At 41.1% G+C, this 16,524-nt stretch overlaps 2 protein-coding genes across 4 annotated transcripts in view; one reads left to right on the forward strand and one right to left on the reverse strand.

The window, feature by feature from the left end:
* The window catches only part of LOC101155405 (netrin-1), a 69,657-nt gene that overhangs the window by 42,982 nt on the left and 10,151 nt on the right, over positions 1 to 16,524 (forward strand). The window contains exons 4-5 of one of the 2 annotated variants that reach the window (XM_004065783.4): positions 10,964 to 11,113; positions 13,524 to 13,577. In XM_004065783.4, the coding sequence (XP_004065831.2) occupies positions 10,964 to 11,113; positions 13,524 to 13,577 (204 nt within the window). The remainder of the gene's footprint in view (positions 1 to 10,963; positions 11,114 to 13,523; positions 13,578 to 16,524) is intronic. The other variant, XM_020699728.2, reaches the window with a different exon arrangement.
* Positions 355 to 2,406, reverse strand: LOC111947483 (zinc finger BED domain-containing protein 4-like). 2 transcript variants are annotated; one of them, XM_023955358.1, is made up of 6 exons: positions 2,231 to 2,406; positions 1,941 to 2,147; positions 1,761 to 1,874; positions 1,408 to 1,665; positions 679 to 1,301; positions 355 to 595 (listed from the first exon to the last, which is right to left on the reverse strand). In XM_023955358.1, the coding sequence occupies exons 1-6, from the start codon at positions 2,396 to 2,398 to the stop codon at positions 361 to 363; spliced, it is 1,605 nt and encodes a 534-aa protein (XP_023811126.1). In that variant the 5' UTR covers positions 2,399 to 2,406; the 3' UTR covers positions 355 to 360. The 2 variants fall into 2 exon arrangements, with proteins under 2 accessions (XP_023811126.1, XP_023811130.1); XM_023955362.1 differs by lacking the exon at positions 2,231 to 2,406 and having other exon boundaries at positions 1,941 to 2,222.

The raw sequence follows: 16,524 nt of genomic DNA on the forward strand, positions 1-16,524 counted from the left end.
GTGTTAGGGGGGCAGTCAACAGCACAATAAAGTTTTAAAAACAAAAATATTAGAAAATATTAGGGATGGGAATCGAAGCCCCATGAAGCTCTCATGGGGCTTCGTGTAAATGTGCCAGAAAAATGAATGAAGCATTTGGGGCTTCGAAACCACACAGAACAGCGGCATCTGGTGGCAGACAGGACATATATCATCTACTCCACTAAGTTCCTTGCCCTTGTAACACTTCAGTGTGGAAATAAAACAAAGACAATGTTTGAAGATTTGTGAGAAGTGCTTGTGTTACATTGTGAATGCCATGTGTAAAGTGAGAATGAGTGATTGTGAACCAGGGTCTAACATGACTGGGTGGGATACATGTTATAGATTTTTATTTAAAAACAGAATTTTCTCCACTGTGCTGGGCTTCAGCCTGTTTCGTCTTTGGCTGACGATTTCGCCAGCCTTGGAGAAGATCCTCTCACAAGGCACAGATGAAGCTGGTGTGCATAAAAACTTCATTGCCAGCTTGTAGAGATGTGGGTATAAAACCTTGTGGGTAACCCAGTATCTCAGTGGGTCCTGAGTCCTTGGGATGTGAGGTTCCTTTAAGTACCTAGAAGGACATTAATAGCCTATTGTCATGCACCAGTCTAAAATGAGCAGAAGTTATAATGAGGATTCTAATCTTTACTGTACCTCTGAACCTCCACTGTTGCACTGGCAGTTGTGCTGGTCACCTGCTGTTGAACCCCCACATGCCTGTCCAGCAGGGCCCAGAGACCACCATCTTCCTGCTGACTTGAAGGACCTTCTCTAGGTGGCGACTGTGGCTGTGCCTCTGGAAGTAGCGCCTGCATTGTTGCAGCACACTCTTTAGTGAGTCGCTCTATGGCCGTGTGGGCAGAGCCTTGGCTGCAGAACCCCAGCTCTTTAAACCTTGGGTCCGACAAGGTTGCCATTGACAGAGCAGTGACCTTCTCCAGAGCTGAAAACCTCTCATGGAGATTGTTCTTCAAGTTAGTGGCCAGTTTTTCACCAAGTGGGTGTGTGATCTGACCACACCTGCTTGAGATGTAATGTTTCAGCATTTTGACCATGGGAATGACTTTGGATGCTGACACTCGTTTTTCTGTCGAAAACTCAACTCTGGCCTCTTGAAACGGTGAAAGAATGCTCAAGCAGTGGTGTATGGCCTGGTAGTCCTCTGAGGTGAGTGGAGGAAGGTCTGTATGGAGGGTGGCCAGAGCTGCCCCCAGTGGCTCTCTCTCCTTAAACAACCTTTCCAACATATTAAATGTGCTGTTCCATCTTGTTTCCACCTAAGATAAGACAGCAAGCACATTTTAAAGGAGAGAAGAAAGTAACACAATAAACAACTGCAAAAACATGTAAAATCTTAGATTTAAAAAAAAGAAAATGTTTCACCTCTTGTATTAATTTGTGCTCTGGCCTGGCCAGCTGTCGCTGCATCTCTGACAGCTTCTCCTTCGCTGTGGTGCTGGATTTAAAAAGACCGACAATCCTACGCCCCTTACTTCGGATATCCTCTAGTTCAGGGGTTTGGGCAAGGGACTTTTTCACCACCAAATTAAGCATATGTGCAAAACACATTATGTGCCGAAGCAGTAATATATTAGCACATGCAACCATGTTGGGAGCACAGTCTGTAACCAGGCCTGTCACCTGGAAGAAAGATTACATGTTCACAAATCATGTATATTAGGTATTGGGAGGCCATATTGATGAATGATTTTGTACTTTATTGATCTGGCTCGCACCTTCCCTTTAATTCCCCATTCTTCCATGAGAAGATTTTTGGCCTCAGCCAAGTGAGCTGCAGTGTGGGTTTGGGGAAACTTCAGAACCCCCAAGACCACAGAGGCCAGCTCCACCTAGAATGAACAAAGTCAAACTGAGATACATAAACCAAAGCATTGCACAAAGCAGGGGATACCTACCTCCTCGGTGATAAAATGGCATGTTACAGCCAAGTAAGCATCCATGTTAATGGATGTCCACATGTCTGCTGTAAGGCTGACAGCAGAGGCCCTGCTAACCACATCTAAAGCCTTCTCCTTTTTGGCTTTGTACTTCTCCTCCACCATTGTCCTCAAGGCCTTCCTATTAGGAATTATGTAGGATGGGTCCAAAAGGTTGACAAAAGCCTAATAGTGACAAATAAAATACAGCTTATTATGTACACAAAAACATAAATAATGTAAATGCTATATAATATTAGCCACCTTACCTTGAAGCCTTTGTCTTCAACAATTGAAAATGGTTGTGCATCCATTACAATCATATCCACCAATGCAGAATCAAGTTCTTGCTTTCTTGACACTGCAAAATATACATATGAAGAAAAAAAAAAAATATTAATTGTAGAAGCTGAGCCTCGAACCCGGAACCTCCGCATTCACATGTCACTGATTTTTCCACTGAGCTATCTGTTTCAGTTCTTAGTGTGTCATTAGTTGGATATATTCTTATTACCAATACACGGTGGATTGAAGGCTTGATTTGCCGACTGCGGAGTTTCAACATGATGAACGGTGCGGAGATGTCGCATCATGGAGGATGTACTATCATTAAATGCAAATTCATGTTTGCCAATCAAACATTGCACCTAAAAAAAAAAATGGAAAGAATAAAAATGATTCCTTTCAACTGACAGACATACCTATAAAACTGACATAATCAGCAATGGCTACTAATAAAATAACGTTAATAGTGTATTACCTTATTTGGAGAAATCAAGTTGAAATGATCCCAAGCCACAGAACGTTTTTTACCGGGTGCCATGACGTTGATTCTTACGATACACGGGAAACAACAGAACTGGTCGGGAAACGTTGTTTGGGATTCATCTGTATTTATAGACAACAGCGCGCCCTTCTGATCAAACACACCTGAGATCTGAAACCTGGTTCAGGTGAGTGATGCATTTGGCGCGTCATACGTCATCAATCACGTGATCTGCGCTGGTTGACACACGCTTTGAAACATTGTGCCGAAACACTCTGTTTCATGAAGGTGAACCGCGCGCCGAAGCCCCGTGTCAAACGGGCCATCCCTAGAAAATATCAAGTAAATCAATTTGATTTGGTAACAGATAAATCTGTATAGAATATTCCCTCATTTAATGCAGGAGTTATTTCCTAAAAATAACTTGGTGCAGGTGAAATCTACTCCTCACAACACACTTTATAGACCTTTCTCAGACAGACTTGAACATTTTAACACTTTTCTCTCTTGTTTAGACTCCCAAAGTTCAAACCTTTGACAAAAAATAAGTACAGTATTATAGAATGAAAACAAAGATCCGATTGCGATCAAAGATTTATGGAAGTTTGGCAAACTGAAGAAATTCTGTACAGGATGCAGATTGATGAGATTGATTGAAAAGATCAACAGCCAATCAGTATGCAGAACATGATGTACTGTTTAAAATAAAAGTATGCAAAATTGCACTGGAAAAAAAAATCTGCACAACAGCTACAAAAGATGAACCACAATATAGTGAAGGAATACTTTAGAATATTTAGATGGTTAGCTTTTTCTTTTGTCTTTTTTCGACTTTCCCTTCTGGTTAGTGCTCGTTCAGAGCAAAACTACCTACAGATCCGGGCTGGTCAACCATGGTTTTCAGCTTGCTGCTGGTGAGTCGACTCAAGTGATTTCACATCCTGATTGACTGAACACACCCGATTTAGGTAGTCCGCATTAAGCGGTCAACCGAGAGCTGAAATACAGGCCGGTCCTGCTCTAGATTATAAGATGCAAGACATTATTAGATGGTTTGGTCAGCTCTTGACAGTCCAGTATGAAACCAAGTTTAACCAAAATCAAATCTATTCCATCAGGCTGTCCTAGTGTTGCACACTAGGAGTGCCTCTTATAACTTAACTGATACTTCTGTCTTCAATGATAAGCTTATAAATCCCAACATAAACACACACACATGCACACACACACTCTCTCAAACACACATACACGCACACACATTTTGCAAGGAAGGTGGGACCTAGGACCATCTGTCCCCTGCCTCTTCCCTGGTGGGGGGTACGGGCCCCTTTGCAACGGCGGCTGTGTCCCCGGGGTGCTGGCTTCCTGGGCCCGGCGGTGCTCTCTCCGCGCGGTGGGGGGGTTCACATTACATCTGAGCCGGGGGTGTTCGTGTCCCTGGGGGGTGGGTTCTGGTCCTTGCTCCTGAGTGCTGGGCCCCGCCAAATTTCCAACTGTGGCCGAGCCTGGTCGGGCCATATTTACAACACCCCTTGTGGGCCCTCTTTTTTCCCCGGGGTTCCCCCCTCCTGGGCGGGGGCGGCGGGCCCCTGCCTCGCTCCTCCCTGGACCAACCGTTGGCCGGGCGGATGGCTGCCTGGAGTGCGGAGTGGGTCTCCCTTGGGGGGTCCTGGCCCGTACCTGGGGTTGGGGCGGGGGGATGCCCGGAACTCCTGGGTGGTGGTGGGGTGCTCGTCTGGGGCTGTGGGCGTCCTTCTCCGGTGGGGCCCTGCGTTGGGTTCTCCCGGCGCGGCGGGGGGGCTGCTCTCCTGGTTGGGCTGGGGCGGCGCCCTCTTTCCCTCCGTGCCTCCCTGCTCTCTGGCTCTGGGGGCCTTGCGGCGGCCCTGCTGGCCCTGGCCTGGGTGGCGGGCTTGGTCGCCCGGGCGGCGGTTGTTCCCTGCCGGTTCCCGTGTGGTGTTGGGGGGAGTCCGGCTGCCGCTGCTGGTGCGGTGGGGGTCTTGGGGTGGGGATGGCTGGGCACTCTCCCTCCTTCTTTTCACGTTCCACCATCCATTTTAGAAGAACATAAACACTCACCTGAGCACAGGTGTCAGCTCAACAGACTGAATGACTGAAATATTTCACACTAGTTGGTTTTAAGGCATAAGTATGCGTGTGAACACTATCTGTTTTGTGTACATGTCGACAGGTGGACATTTTTGCAACTAACAAGTGTGTTTATAACATTTGAGTGTGTGTGTGGACAGGCTCCGCCCTTTTTTTTTGTTTTTTTTTTACATTTGAACCTTACCATAATGATTAACAACCAGTAAACTTGTTGCTTTATGCTGCTTCATGGTCTTATCCCCCTTCCCCTCCTATTATCACCCCCTACCCCCCCTCTCTCTAACGTCCCTCTTTCTTCTTCCCCTCTTTCCTTTTCCGTCCGGTCCAACACCAAAGATTTTCAGACATGTTTGAAATTAATAAAGTTTGGCCTCAATTACAAAAGGGGTTTATTCAGACATACCTTTGGTTTGTCTGAAGATTAATAACCCCTCTTGTTAAAGTAAAATATGTCCAACCCAAGAGGCCCTCAGCTCTCATCTGTCTGCCTAGCTGTTGGACAGGACAAGTTAAAAAAAAAAAAAAAAAAAAAAAAAAAAAAAAATGATAAGCTTAGCTGTTTGTCACACTGAAAGTGATTTTAGGAATTCTGGTTATCTTGATTTCACAAGTCAGAGATACAGTTTTTTGTTTTTTTTTACCCTCTTGAGACTTTCTGGGTTTGCGAAGCAGAATTTTGGCAAACAAGCCTGTCTGTTAATTAATCGTCCTTGGAGGACAATATAAAGCCAACAACATCTACTTGTAGCAGATTGGCGTCGATTCTGTGACTGATGGACTGGATTCAACAGCTTTCAAACGCAAACAGAAACGGCAGTATAATTAGATCAATTAGTCGGTTGATGAGGATCATATTTTTCTGGGTTGATTGAGGAATGGTCTGTTTCAATCAGAATAACATAGTAAAAGCCTCCATCCCCTCTCCTCGGCATATGTCTTTAATTGACAGCAACTTTTTTTTTTTTCTTATAGTCATGCAAAACATGTTTTTCAAACTTTGGGTTTGGAAAACTCTCTTTTTGCGACTATACTTTTTTTGTTTTCATTTTTAATGTTCTGATAGGAGCATGCTTTTATTTAGAAGGAAATGTTTTGCGAAGTGTTATGCACTCTAAACATCACCAACAGAAAAAGGTTCTTGTCTTTGCCTCAGGGGCCAAACAAGCTTTGCGCAAGCATTTATTTTATAAATAAAACCTAGAAAAGCACGCGAACCAAAGACTCGTTCTCTAAGCAGTGAACATGTCATTTAGAGTGCTCTAAAGATACTGTAGGAGGAGCAGAAATCTAATTAACACAACACAGGCAGGGTCTAGGGTAGACTGGCTGTTCTCCAAGTACAACAAATTATTCCTCCTGGCACAAACCACATGGGGGATTAGAGTTCAGACTTCAAACAACTTTAGGGTAAACTATAGGCAGAATTTGAAATTCTCTCATTGTGCAATTTCAGACCCAACTCTGGAAAAGTCCTCCTCTCCATCTCCTCCCCATTACCCTTCCATTTGAAACATTCTTCTGCCAGCAAGAATGTTTATAATTACAGTTACACAAGCCTAATCCTTCAGATGCTGATTTATGGCATGAAAACGTCCAGCTGCTGACGAACAGCAGCTTTTTATCGTAAGTGTTCTTCAGTTTTTCTTTGCTAGAGGGGCTGTGACAGGACGGGCCTCTTTCTCTCACGTGGTCGTATCTCTCAAAGCCATCTGGAGTAGCCATGTAGCCAAGCACTTAACGCTTTAAGTGGTCACACACTTGAGACTCACACCTCTGGAGTGGGTCAGACTTTTTCTTCAACAGGTGCGGCGACTTGTGGAGGATGAAAAACGACATCAGGAAAAAAATAATGAAAGGTGCAATAAATAAATGTCACATCCTTTTTTTTATTTTTTTATGAAATATCTAAATAAATGTATAAAGGCCAGAGCTGCAAACTTCCCATTAAACAGCATCCACCTAAAATTTCCTACAATTTGTGAGATGATTCAAGTTTTTACTTTGCTTGGCAAGCAGTAGATACTAGAGCTCTTTCGCACTGAAGCACTTTGCATTCGATTATTGTCTCTGCCAACTGCAGGACAAAGCCATAGAAAAAAGGCTGTACAGACAGATTGCTTTCACAAAACTTAGCTTGTAGCTCTTTATCATGAGGTCAAATTTGTTCATATCCATAGTCTGAATCTCAAATCTGTGGATTTAGAGCAGGGGTGTCAAACTCATTTCCACCGAGGGCCACATCAGTATAGCAGCTGTCCTCAAAGGGCCGGATATAACTTATACATGTAACTAAATGTAATGAAACATACATGTAACTACTCCTTAATGTTAAACAACTAATTTATTTATTTATTATAACTTTTGAAAGTGACAATTACAGTTGCATAGAAAACATATGTTTGCTTGTTACTCTATCATAAATCCTTTTAAATTTGATTCTGTCAGGTTAGGTTATATGGACAGTGTTTAAGTCCTAATGTTTAGTTGCCCAATCTGATATTTCAAGGCAGATTCCCCCTATATATATATATATATATATATATATATATATATATATATATATATATATATATATATATATATATATATATATATATATATATATATATATATATATATATATATATATATATATATATATATATATATATATATATATATATATATATATATATATATATATAAATACACACCAATTTTTATTTTTTATTTTAAGAAATCAAAAACTTTTATGCTCTCGGGGGCCACATAAAATTACATGGAGGGCCACATTTGGCCCCCGGGCCTTGAGTTTGACATATGTGATTTAGAGTATGTTTATGTGAATTTTTCTGGTTTAATATACATTTTAGATAAAACAACATGCATTGTTGATTGTAAAATCAATATAAGTCACTGAAGGCAAGCAGAGTTCATACACACTGGCAATGTGTGGAAGAGGCCCTCAGCACCACAGCACCAGCCACCTAATTTACATACAGGACAGGGTACTGTTCAAATAAATGCATAAAATTGTGGAAATGAACAGAATGATATAGTAAAGCAAAGCAAATGTGGAAATATGGAAATAAAATATGGTACTGTTTCAGTAAATAAATGCATAAATTGTATGAATAAATAAATGTATAATAACTAAACAATAACACAATACTTAGAAGAAAATACAATGTGGACATGTATTCATTTATTTATCAGCAAAAATTGCTTAACTGTAATTTTATCTCTCTCCCTGCAATATGTTTTTGTTTATTTTTATTTACATCTTTTTTCGTCCTACATATCGTTCAGCCAGCGAGTCGAGCAATTCGTCATCCAAGAGGACGTGGAGTTTCTTTCAAGTCAGAGAGTAGAAGGAGACTGGCTGTTTCCCACCTGCGAACCATGTGCTCTGCAGCTTGATTTACTGGCAGACCTCTTAAAAACACACCCTCACCTCTAAAAATCTTGAACTCCTCCGACATCCTCCTTGATTCACAGACCCGAAGACGTGTCCGACCGGCCTCCACACGGTTTAGTCGGCCTAATCACAGCATCTGTTTATTTGAACCTGATGGAGGCAGTGACGGATGTCTCTGATGTCGGTACTCAAAGGCTCTTAAGGGGGCTTTGACTCTGATAAGAGGGCCGAACAAGCACCCGCACACGTGTAGCGAAGGACTGATAAGATTAGCAACAGAAGCCAAGACACAGGAAACAGGCAACAGGCAATATAGATAAAAGAAGCCGTTTGATAAAGAGGCAGCAGCTTGGTTCAACAAAACTTTAACGGGAAAATATACAGTGTTAAAGACCCACTCTGATGAAAATCAGGTTTTTTTTTGTGTTTTTAACATGTTCTGATGAGGGAGGACATGCATTTAAAAAATTAAGCTAAAAATTGCATTTCTGAGTATTTCTCTTTTCAAATATTTGTGAAACAGGAGCAAATGAAACAAAAAAAATGTAAAAGAGGTTATTTGTGACATACGCCCACAAGCTCCCTGCTCCGCTCTGCAACAGTGAAGGGAAGGGGGGGGTCTAAGGGCAGGGATGCCAGTTTACCTTAGTCAGTTTATTAGTTCAATTTAGTATTTTCCTATTGAACTCTATGTATTCATGATCCTTTTGAAGTTTATGTTTCACTTTTTCAATTACCAATACGAAGCCCATCGAGACGACTGTTGTTGTGAATTTGGGCTATGCAAATAAAATTGAATTGAATTGAAGGGGGGGTGGGGATGCCAGATTCCAACGATCCTGCCCACAACTCAGAGGCAAATTTCTGTTGAACTACATCTGCTGTGCCGTAACTATGTTCTAAAAAACGACACGGGTTACATTAACAGCAATTTTCGCACTCTGTACTTCAGTCTGTTCAAAGAAATGTTTAGTTTCCTTAAGCTATGGACACACCGGGCATGTGATGCACATTCAAGAGCCTGCTAAATACAGGTTTTATGCGCATTTAGCCCATGGTGTTCATACTGGACAAGCAGGGAGGGACTTCTTCCTTTCTTTTATTACTGTATACTAGCGCACATCTAGCACCTACAGTTGGAAAAAGGCTTGGTGCAAAATGTCGAAGTGGTGCAAATCTTTCTCCAGGCTTTTTCTTTCACATATCTATTTGTAAAATACAGTTAAAGACTTTGTGTCATAAAGTTCAGACCGGGCTCAAACCCCATTTACAAATTTCTCCTCTATGATAAATTTTCAAAGAGTTGGCACTTTTGTAAATTAAAAAGGACGCTTGATTGGTAAAAGTTTGACCTGCTTTAATTTTCGACGTGCATTCAATGGCTGTGCGTTTTCTATGTAGAGCCCAAAAAAAGTTGTGGAAACTTGTGTGCCATGCATAAACTGAGTTTTGAACCCGGAAGTCCGAAATGTGCATTTACGCACGTTTACATAGACTTTTCATTAAACGTGGCCACTTGAACACACGCTGCAGAGGGCGGTGTGAACGTAGCTTCTGGATAAACGTCTGAGTAAAGGTCAAGAACGATACATTTACATGATATGTCACATTCGTTCAGCTCTCATAACATGGATCGACAACTTTTTTTAATGGCTTTAAAAAATATATAGGCTAAAAATGTGTGTAAAGGTTTCTTTTTATGTCTATTAAAAGTTGGTTTTGTTACCATGGGAACAAATTGTAATAAATGGTTCTTTGGTTTGCAGTCTGAGCAGTCTAGTTCAAGAATAAATCCAAACCACTGAAACTCCCCACAAACCTCAAAGTACATGAGCTGAACGTTTAACGTTTTTGGGAGTGACAGGTGACACGATGCAGAGGAAAATCCCAGAGTTCACATTACCATTAAAAGTTAAGTCAGATTTTCCCCCCCAAAAGAAAAAACTTCAACAAAAAGGTGAAACTCTGGGTGTTGGAGTGGTAAGAGTATGGAGACTCACATGTTTGGCTTTGTAGGTGCAAATTGTGATTGATTCAAAGATCTGTTCTGGTCTGGATCACATTGAGGCTGAAAGTTATTTATGTTCCAAAATATTTGGGAAGAAGGGACTCTCAGACAGCCAGTCTTTTTTTTTTTTTTAACAGTGATTTCTAACCCGACAGGTTTGGCTGTGAAATAAATTAAACGTTTGGATTTGGGGTGAGCAATTGAAAAATGATTACATTCCTCCAGCATGTGTGTTTGATAGACCTCCCAGTTTGGGAGGAAGTGTGAAAGACATTTTGGGCACACGTTCAAAGCCCCGACATTAATCAGAAACAGGCTATTAGGATTATCCTCCATTATTTCATCGTTTGGTAAACATGCAAAAGCCGTTCTCCTGACTTTACCCATGCCAGCTGCAGGCAGCTCAAATATTAGCATACATGACAATTTCATTTGTGCTTCAACGTTGGCACTGAAGCAGCAAGGGGAACAAAAAAGGCCTGTCGACCTGCAGGAAGTGTGGCCTTTTGAGGGAAGCATTGTGTTTTTGTACCCGAGTGAGTCTTGTCCCTCTGTGCACGCCTCCACCTGCCTCTCACCACCCTGTTATTGTTACCACACCGCTACCACCTGCACTCTCTTTAGATAGTATTTTTATCTCCCTCCTATGTGTGTGTGTGTGTGTGTGTGTGTGTGTGTGGGAGACCACTCACTGTGCCTCTCTTTCTTCCTCTGTTTCCTCACAGCATGTGATTGCCATCCCGTGGGTGCTGCTGGCAAAACCTGTAACCAAACCACAGGACAATGTCCCTGTAAAGATGGCGTCACTGGTATCACGTGCAACCGCTGTGCTAAAGGGTACCAGCAGAGCCGCTCGCCCATTGCCCCCTGCATAAGTACGTGGAACCAGCCCTGTGTACCAATCTGCAATCATGCATACATGCACAAAAGAACACCCTCTTTTTTTTAACATGAAGCACTTACTGTGAATATTCCTAAATGTAAAATTTCCAAGGCCTTTTAAAGCAGGGCTGTCCAAGTTTGGCTCCTTTAGATTTTCCTTCCTGCTTGCTCTGTACTTCCTGCTGGACCAGGTGGGTCCAGTCAATCATAATTTTGAATCACCTGATGTAGCCAATCAGCACTGAAGATTTGGATTGAAAAAGAGAAAACAAGTTTGGGCAGCTGTTCTGCAGATTCCGGCACCGTTCCTCCCAATCTGCTGTTCTTTTATAATATAGCAGTAAAAATAAAAATCAGTTATTTCAATTTTCTACTACTTAAAGCAGAAAACCAAGCTTTAAAGCAACATATTTTAGGCAAAGCTCTCCTCATGTAAAGTTACTCTAAGAATGTTTTTTTCTGATTAGAAATAAATCTGCGCATTATTAAATTTTGTGGTCAACACAAAAACGATTTAGTGATTTTTGGGACTCGACGCTGAGGTGTAGAAAATGCACCACCACATTAAAACGATTGCCTCTAATCATTCACACCCTTCTTTCAGGGTCTCACAGATTGTCGAGTTTCTTTATGAGAGTTATATAACATTTGAGTTTGTGCGCCCTTTCCAGTGATGTCAGCCATAAATCTACACGAGGCAATAATGAGGTCCAGGCTCTTTATTTCTATGAAGTCCTGGCGGTGGATCAACAACAGCATCAGCACCTTTGGTCTTCCGCCGTTGTTATTTTCCAGCAATTGTTTTCTGTCAGTAAATGGTCAATAAAAATGAAGCATCGGGGTATAAAAATCCTTCGTCAGATTTTCATACAGCAGCGCTCAGTAGTGAAACATGGAGGCTTGTTTCCTTCCTCCCAGCTGTGAACATCTGATACCCAATCAAAAGACTTGATTCATAATTTTTTTTCCTCCCCTACCACACAAATACATCACTGTTACACACCTTTTCCCTCACTGTGTTCGCTGTCTGTGCATGCATTCATGTGGTGCAGGATCTCGCTGTCATGTTTTACTGTCCAATGAGCTCCACAAAACACAACAAGCAGGAATAGAGTGTGTTGTATCTTCTGTCACCAACTTGCTCCTTTGATGATATACGACCCCCCCCCCCCCCACACACACACACCCCACCCACCCATCTCCATGCATGGTCTCTGTTCGTATCAGCTACTTCTTGTTCAGTTAAAGTCCAGCAGAGATGGAGGGAGGGGAGGGATGTTACACTGCTGTCACCACAGCAGCGGGACACAAAGGCAGACCAAACGGATAAACTGTGAAAAAAAAACGTACTTTTTCCAGCTGTCGTTCTGGCACTCAGAAAGGTCACAAAATAATGACCCTTAGGGATGCCATAAATATCATTTAGGCCAAGAACATATAGAACATAAGGGACAACATGCAGTCTAGCAGCATTCAACAGGAAGAAAGTTAGAAAAATTGAAATTCTGTTTATGCGACACAATGTAGTTCATGCTGCTTGGCAGAGAGATAAAATAAAGGAAAACAGCTGAGCTTAGCTAAGAAAATGAATCAACATAGGAGGAGGTGTTCAAGACACAGAAGTTGGCCTCATAGCATAAACTTGAGAAAAACAAGCATGATGTGAATTCATGTTATCAGAATTTATTTTACAATTTTAAATTTGTCGTTTTAACAATTTAAAGTTGAGTCATGTGACTCAAGCGGAGCTTTTTTGTCCTTGTGGACAAGGACGATTTCTATGGTGAACAGATCTAAATAGTAAAATAAAAAAATAATGTTTATGTTAAATATTTGCTAGGGCTTTATATTGAACAAAACATAGAATGGTTACAAAAAACAATTGGTAAAAATATTCAAATGAATGAAAACATATTCATGAGAACTTCTGTAAATGTAAGGTAGCTGAGCAGTCCACACAGATGGATCCCAATGATCAAATTAGGCCAGGGATTTAGTTAGTAGACCATCAGCTGAATTCTGGGAGGTCTGTCAAGTTAAAATATATGTAAATATATGTAAGACAGGATTATCAACTCAAATCCTGACATATATGTTAGGAGGTAGTATTTATAGTGATAAAAATGTTTTTTTTTCAGTCAGTCTTGCAGGAGACAGACAACCACTTAATTAAAAATAACAGCACTTTAGGGGCTCCGTACATAAGTGAGCTCATAGATTTCAGTATTTTTTTTCTTCAAAACACTAAAACCTTGGCCTGTGAAAAGTGATTCACATAGTAATAAAAAAGCAGTTTTATTTTATAACTGATTGGATTCTTGGTTATTAACTGTGGAATTCTTACTGTAGAAAACAAAAGGGTTGAATAATTTGTCATTGTTTTTCATGTTTCTCTTGGAGTAGAGATTCCAGTTTCCCCTCCAACGACTCCAGCGAGCAGCACAGAGGAAGCTTCTGGTGAGTACAGCTTCAGATCTCGAATCTTAAACCTCTTCAGACCCAAATACAGTAAGTTCATCTGTGGTTTGGAGGGGGAAAAAAGTGACGGATGCTGTGGAAATATTCAATAAATGGAAATGGGATTTTTTTCACCACTTTACTTCAGCTTCAGTATTTTTCCACCCGAGTTGAAAACAGACTACAGGATAAATTGGATCCCACATGCCTCTGCGCTCCTTATTAGGGTTTCATGAATATTAAATCCATTAGCAGCAGCTCTGGGATGGGCCTCTTTTAATCCCTCACACTTTCACAATTAATTAGCCTAACTGCGGCACAGCGGGGTGTTGGTATCCTGCTGGAACTGCAGGCAGGAGGTTTACTTCATGCAGTCATGATTCATCTCTTCAGAGTGTATTTTCCAGTCATCCTTCTCTATCGCAGCAAAGGACTAATGCGGTTGATCTTATTATTCAGCTCGTGATTCTGCATTTGTTAAGATAGACAGACAGAGAGAGAGAAAGAGAGAGAGAGAGAGAGATAGATAGATAGATAGATAGAGAGAGAGAGAGAGAGAGAGAGAGAGAGAGAGAGAGAGAGAGAGAGAGAGATAGATAGATAGATAGATAGATAGATAGATAGATAGATAGATAGATAGATAGATAGATAGATAGATAGATAGATAGATAGATAGATAGATAGATAGATAGATAGATAGATAGATAGATAGATAGATAGATAGATAGATAGATAGATAGATAGATAGATAGATAGATAGATAGATAAAAGAAGATAAAAAAAACTTGACAGAAATAACAGTGTGCAAAATGAATAAATAATGATTAAAAGAGTGTTTTAATTTTTTTTTAAGTTTATTATAAGATAGGTGCTTTCCTTTGTCAAGTGCAGCCACTCTGATAAAAAAGTTTATTAGATCAGATTTTGAACATTGTTTGTTTTAAACCTTTTAAAAGCCCACTCCATTGAAAATTGCTTTTTTGGTGTTCCTCATATGTTCTTGTAGCATTTTTCTCATGATGAAGGACATATATAAATATATATATAAAGAAAATTAAGGTTAAAATTGCATTTTTTAAGTATTTTTCTTTACAAATCGCCGTGCATCAGAACCAGCCACAACAAAAAAAGCAGTTGAAAAAAAAAAAGAGTATTTTTGACGTAGAAAATTCGCTCCCTGCTCCGCTCCATTCTGATGCATCCACTTGCAGATAAAAATAGATCAATGTACGTTTTCATTTTCTGAGCTGACAACTGTATGGCTAAATAGATTTAATATTTTCTCTCCATTTTTAATCACCTGTGATGTTAGGCTGGGGTTGTGAGGAGCTGTTAGGTAGCGGGAGAGCATGTAAACAGACGGATGACGGGAAGTATCCGTCTGTATAAATGTACTCCTGCTGCACTGCAAAAACTATGTCCTAAAAAAAACAACACAGCTTTATTGATGTTGCCTAAAAACGGTATCATCATAACTAAAAGACCACTGGGAACACATAAAATAGAAAAAATGGTGATGGGATTGAGACGAAAAAAAAGCAGCTAGTAGGTGACGTCAAGAATATTACCAAGAAGAAATCGGGTTCTTTCAATTTTAGAGTAAGTCTGTTTTGCATTGAAAATAATTAACAACCCTCTTCTTGGTGCATATTCCAAGAAAAGAAAAAAAAAACTATTTATGAGCAAAGATTAGTTTTAATCTGTAGAAATTCCCTGCACAAGTCTGGTCATTTTTTTTCTTCTCATGGTGGAAAAAGTTGAGTCATCTGGCTCCAACTGTGTTTCTCCTGTCTCCCCCATGAAGTCGCAGGAGGCCCAAACGTGCGTGTGTGCGTGAAGGCTGCTGCAGCTGTTGTTGGCCCCGCGTGGTCCCTGCACAGCCTCAGCACAGGCGGGATATAGCGCCGGCACCCCCGACCCTCCTCCACCTCTTTCATTTCTTCTCTTTTCAAGTCTCTTTTCACTCTTTTCCACCTCCTTCGTCTCCCTCTGTTTCACGCTTTGTTTTCGAATAACACTGTGGGTGGTGAGGCGCTGGAATATTTGGGGTTTTCTTTCGCAGCCCCCCACCCCTTAGTCAGGGCTCCGTCTACTTCTGGAGCGTAGAGACATTTTTTTCACGGCTTGTATCTCATGGATGGAGGTAATCGGAAAACTACACATTTTTTAAAAGGTGATGTCATCTTAATGTCTGAAATTCTCTTCCAATCACCTCCTTGCAGCTCTTTTGGTGGCAGCTGGTTCAGCAGAAGAGCCTAAACTCCTCCTAAACTTTTTACATCCTTTACAAGATCCATGTATTCTCTTAGCACAATCAGGTATTTTTTAATATCTATAAGGGCAGACACTCTCAGCCTCAGTGCCCTGATGATCCAAATGAAGCCCACAGATCTTTTTTTAGATACACAAACACTTGCACTCGACGTGCAACTCCAGCAGCTATGATATCACCTAGTCTGTGATTGCGACCAGATGTGTGTAAGCGTGGGTTTGAACCTTTTTTTTTGGTCAAAAATTAAATGTTAAATACTGTTATTAACCTTTGTTCACATTCATTTTAGCTCCATGAGCAAAGAAAATAATCCATCATGGTAATGAATCGTCAAAAGGATTGCCAAAAGCTTCAGGTGAAAAGAGGTCATTTGGTATTCTGATGTGAAAGAAGAGAAAAGGAGGAGGTGGAAGGATGGATGAAGCAGTTTAGCAGATCACGCACGGGTTTTAAGAGGACATAAATGTGGAAAAATGATGGACTCAGAGAGCGGCAGGTGCTGCGTTACTATAAGAAGGGAGCAGAGAAGGGGGTAAAAGGAGTGGATATTAATTTGTCTCCTGCAGGAGGGGTCCCCCCCCCCCCCCCTCTCCCTCGTCGACCACACGGAGGGCTGGAATGCGTGGAGAATAGCGCCGATGGTGTGGCCCAGACAAAACACACATTGTACTGGCA

This window comes from Oryzias latipes, chromosome 1, assembly GCF_002234675.1.
Source record: "Oryzias latipes chromosome 1, ASM223467v1".
NCBI classification, from domain to species: domain Eukaryota; kingdom Metazoa; phylum Chordata; class Actinopteri; order Beloniformes; family Adrianichthyidae; genus Oryzias; species Oryzias latipes.

Excerpts from the sequence above, each read along its gene's own strand:
- LOC111947483 (XM_023955358.1), bottom strand. The coding sequence starts at position 2,398 with ATGCGGAGGTTCCGGGTTCGAGGCTCAGCTTCTACAATTAATATTTTT. Across the intron at positions 1,875-1,940 it reads GCCATTTTATCACCGAGGAG|GTGGAGCTGGCCTCTGTGGT; the intron begins GTAGGTATCCCC and ends TGTTCATTCTAG. Across the intron at positions 1,666-1,760 it reads AATGGGGAATTAAAGGGAAG|GTGACAGGCCTGGTTACAGA; the intron begins GTGCGAGCCAGA and ends TCTTTCTTCCAG.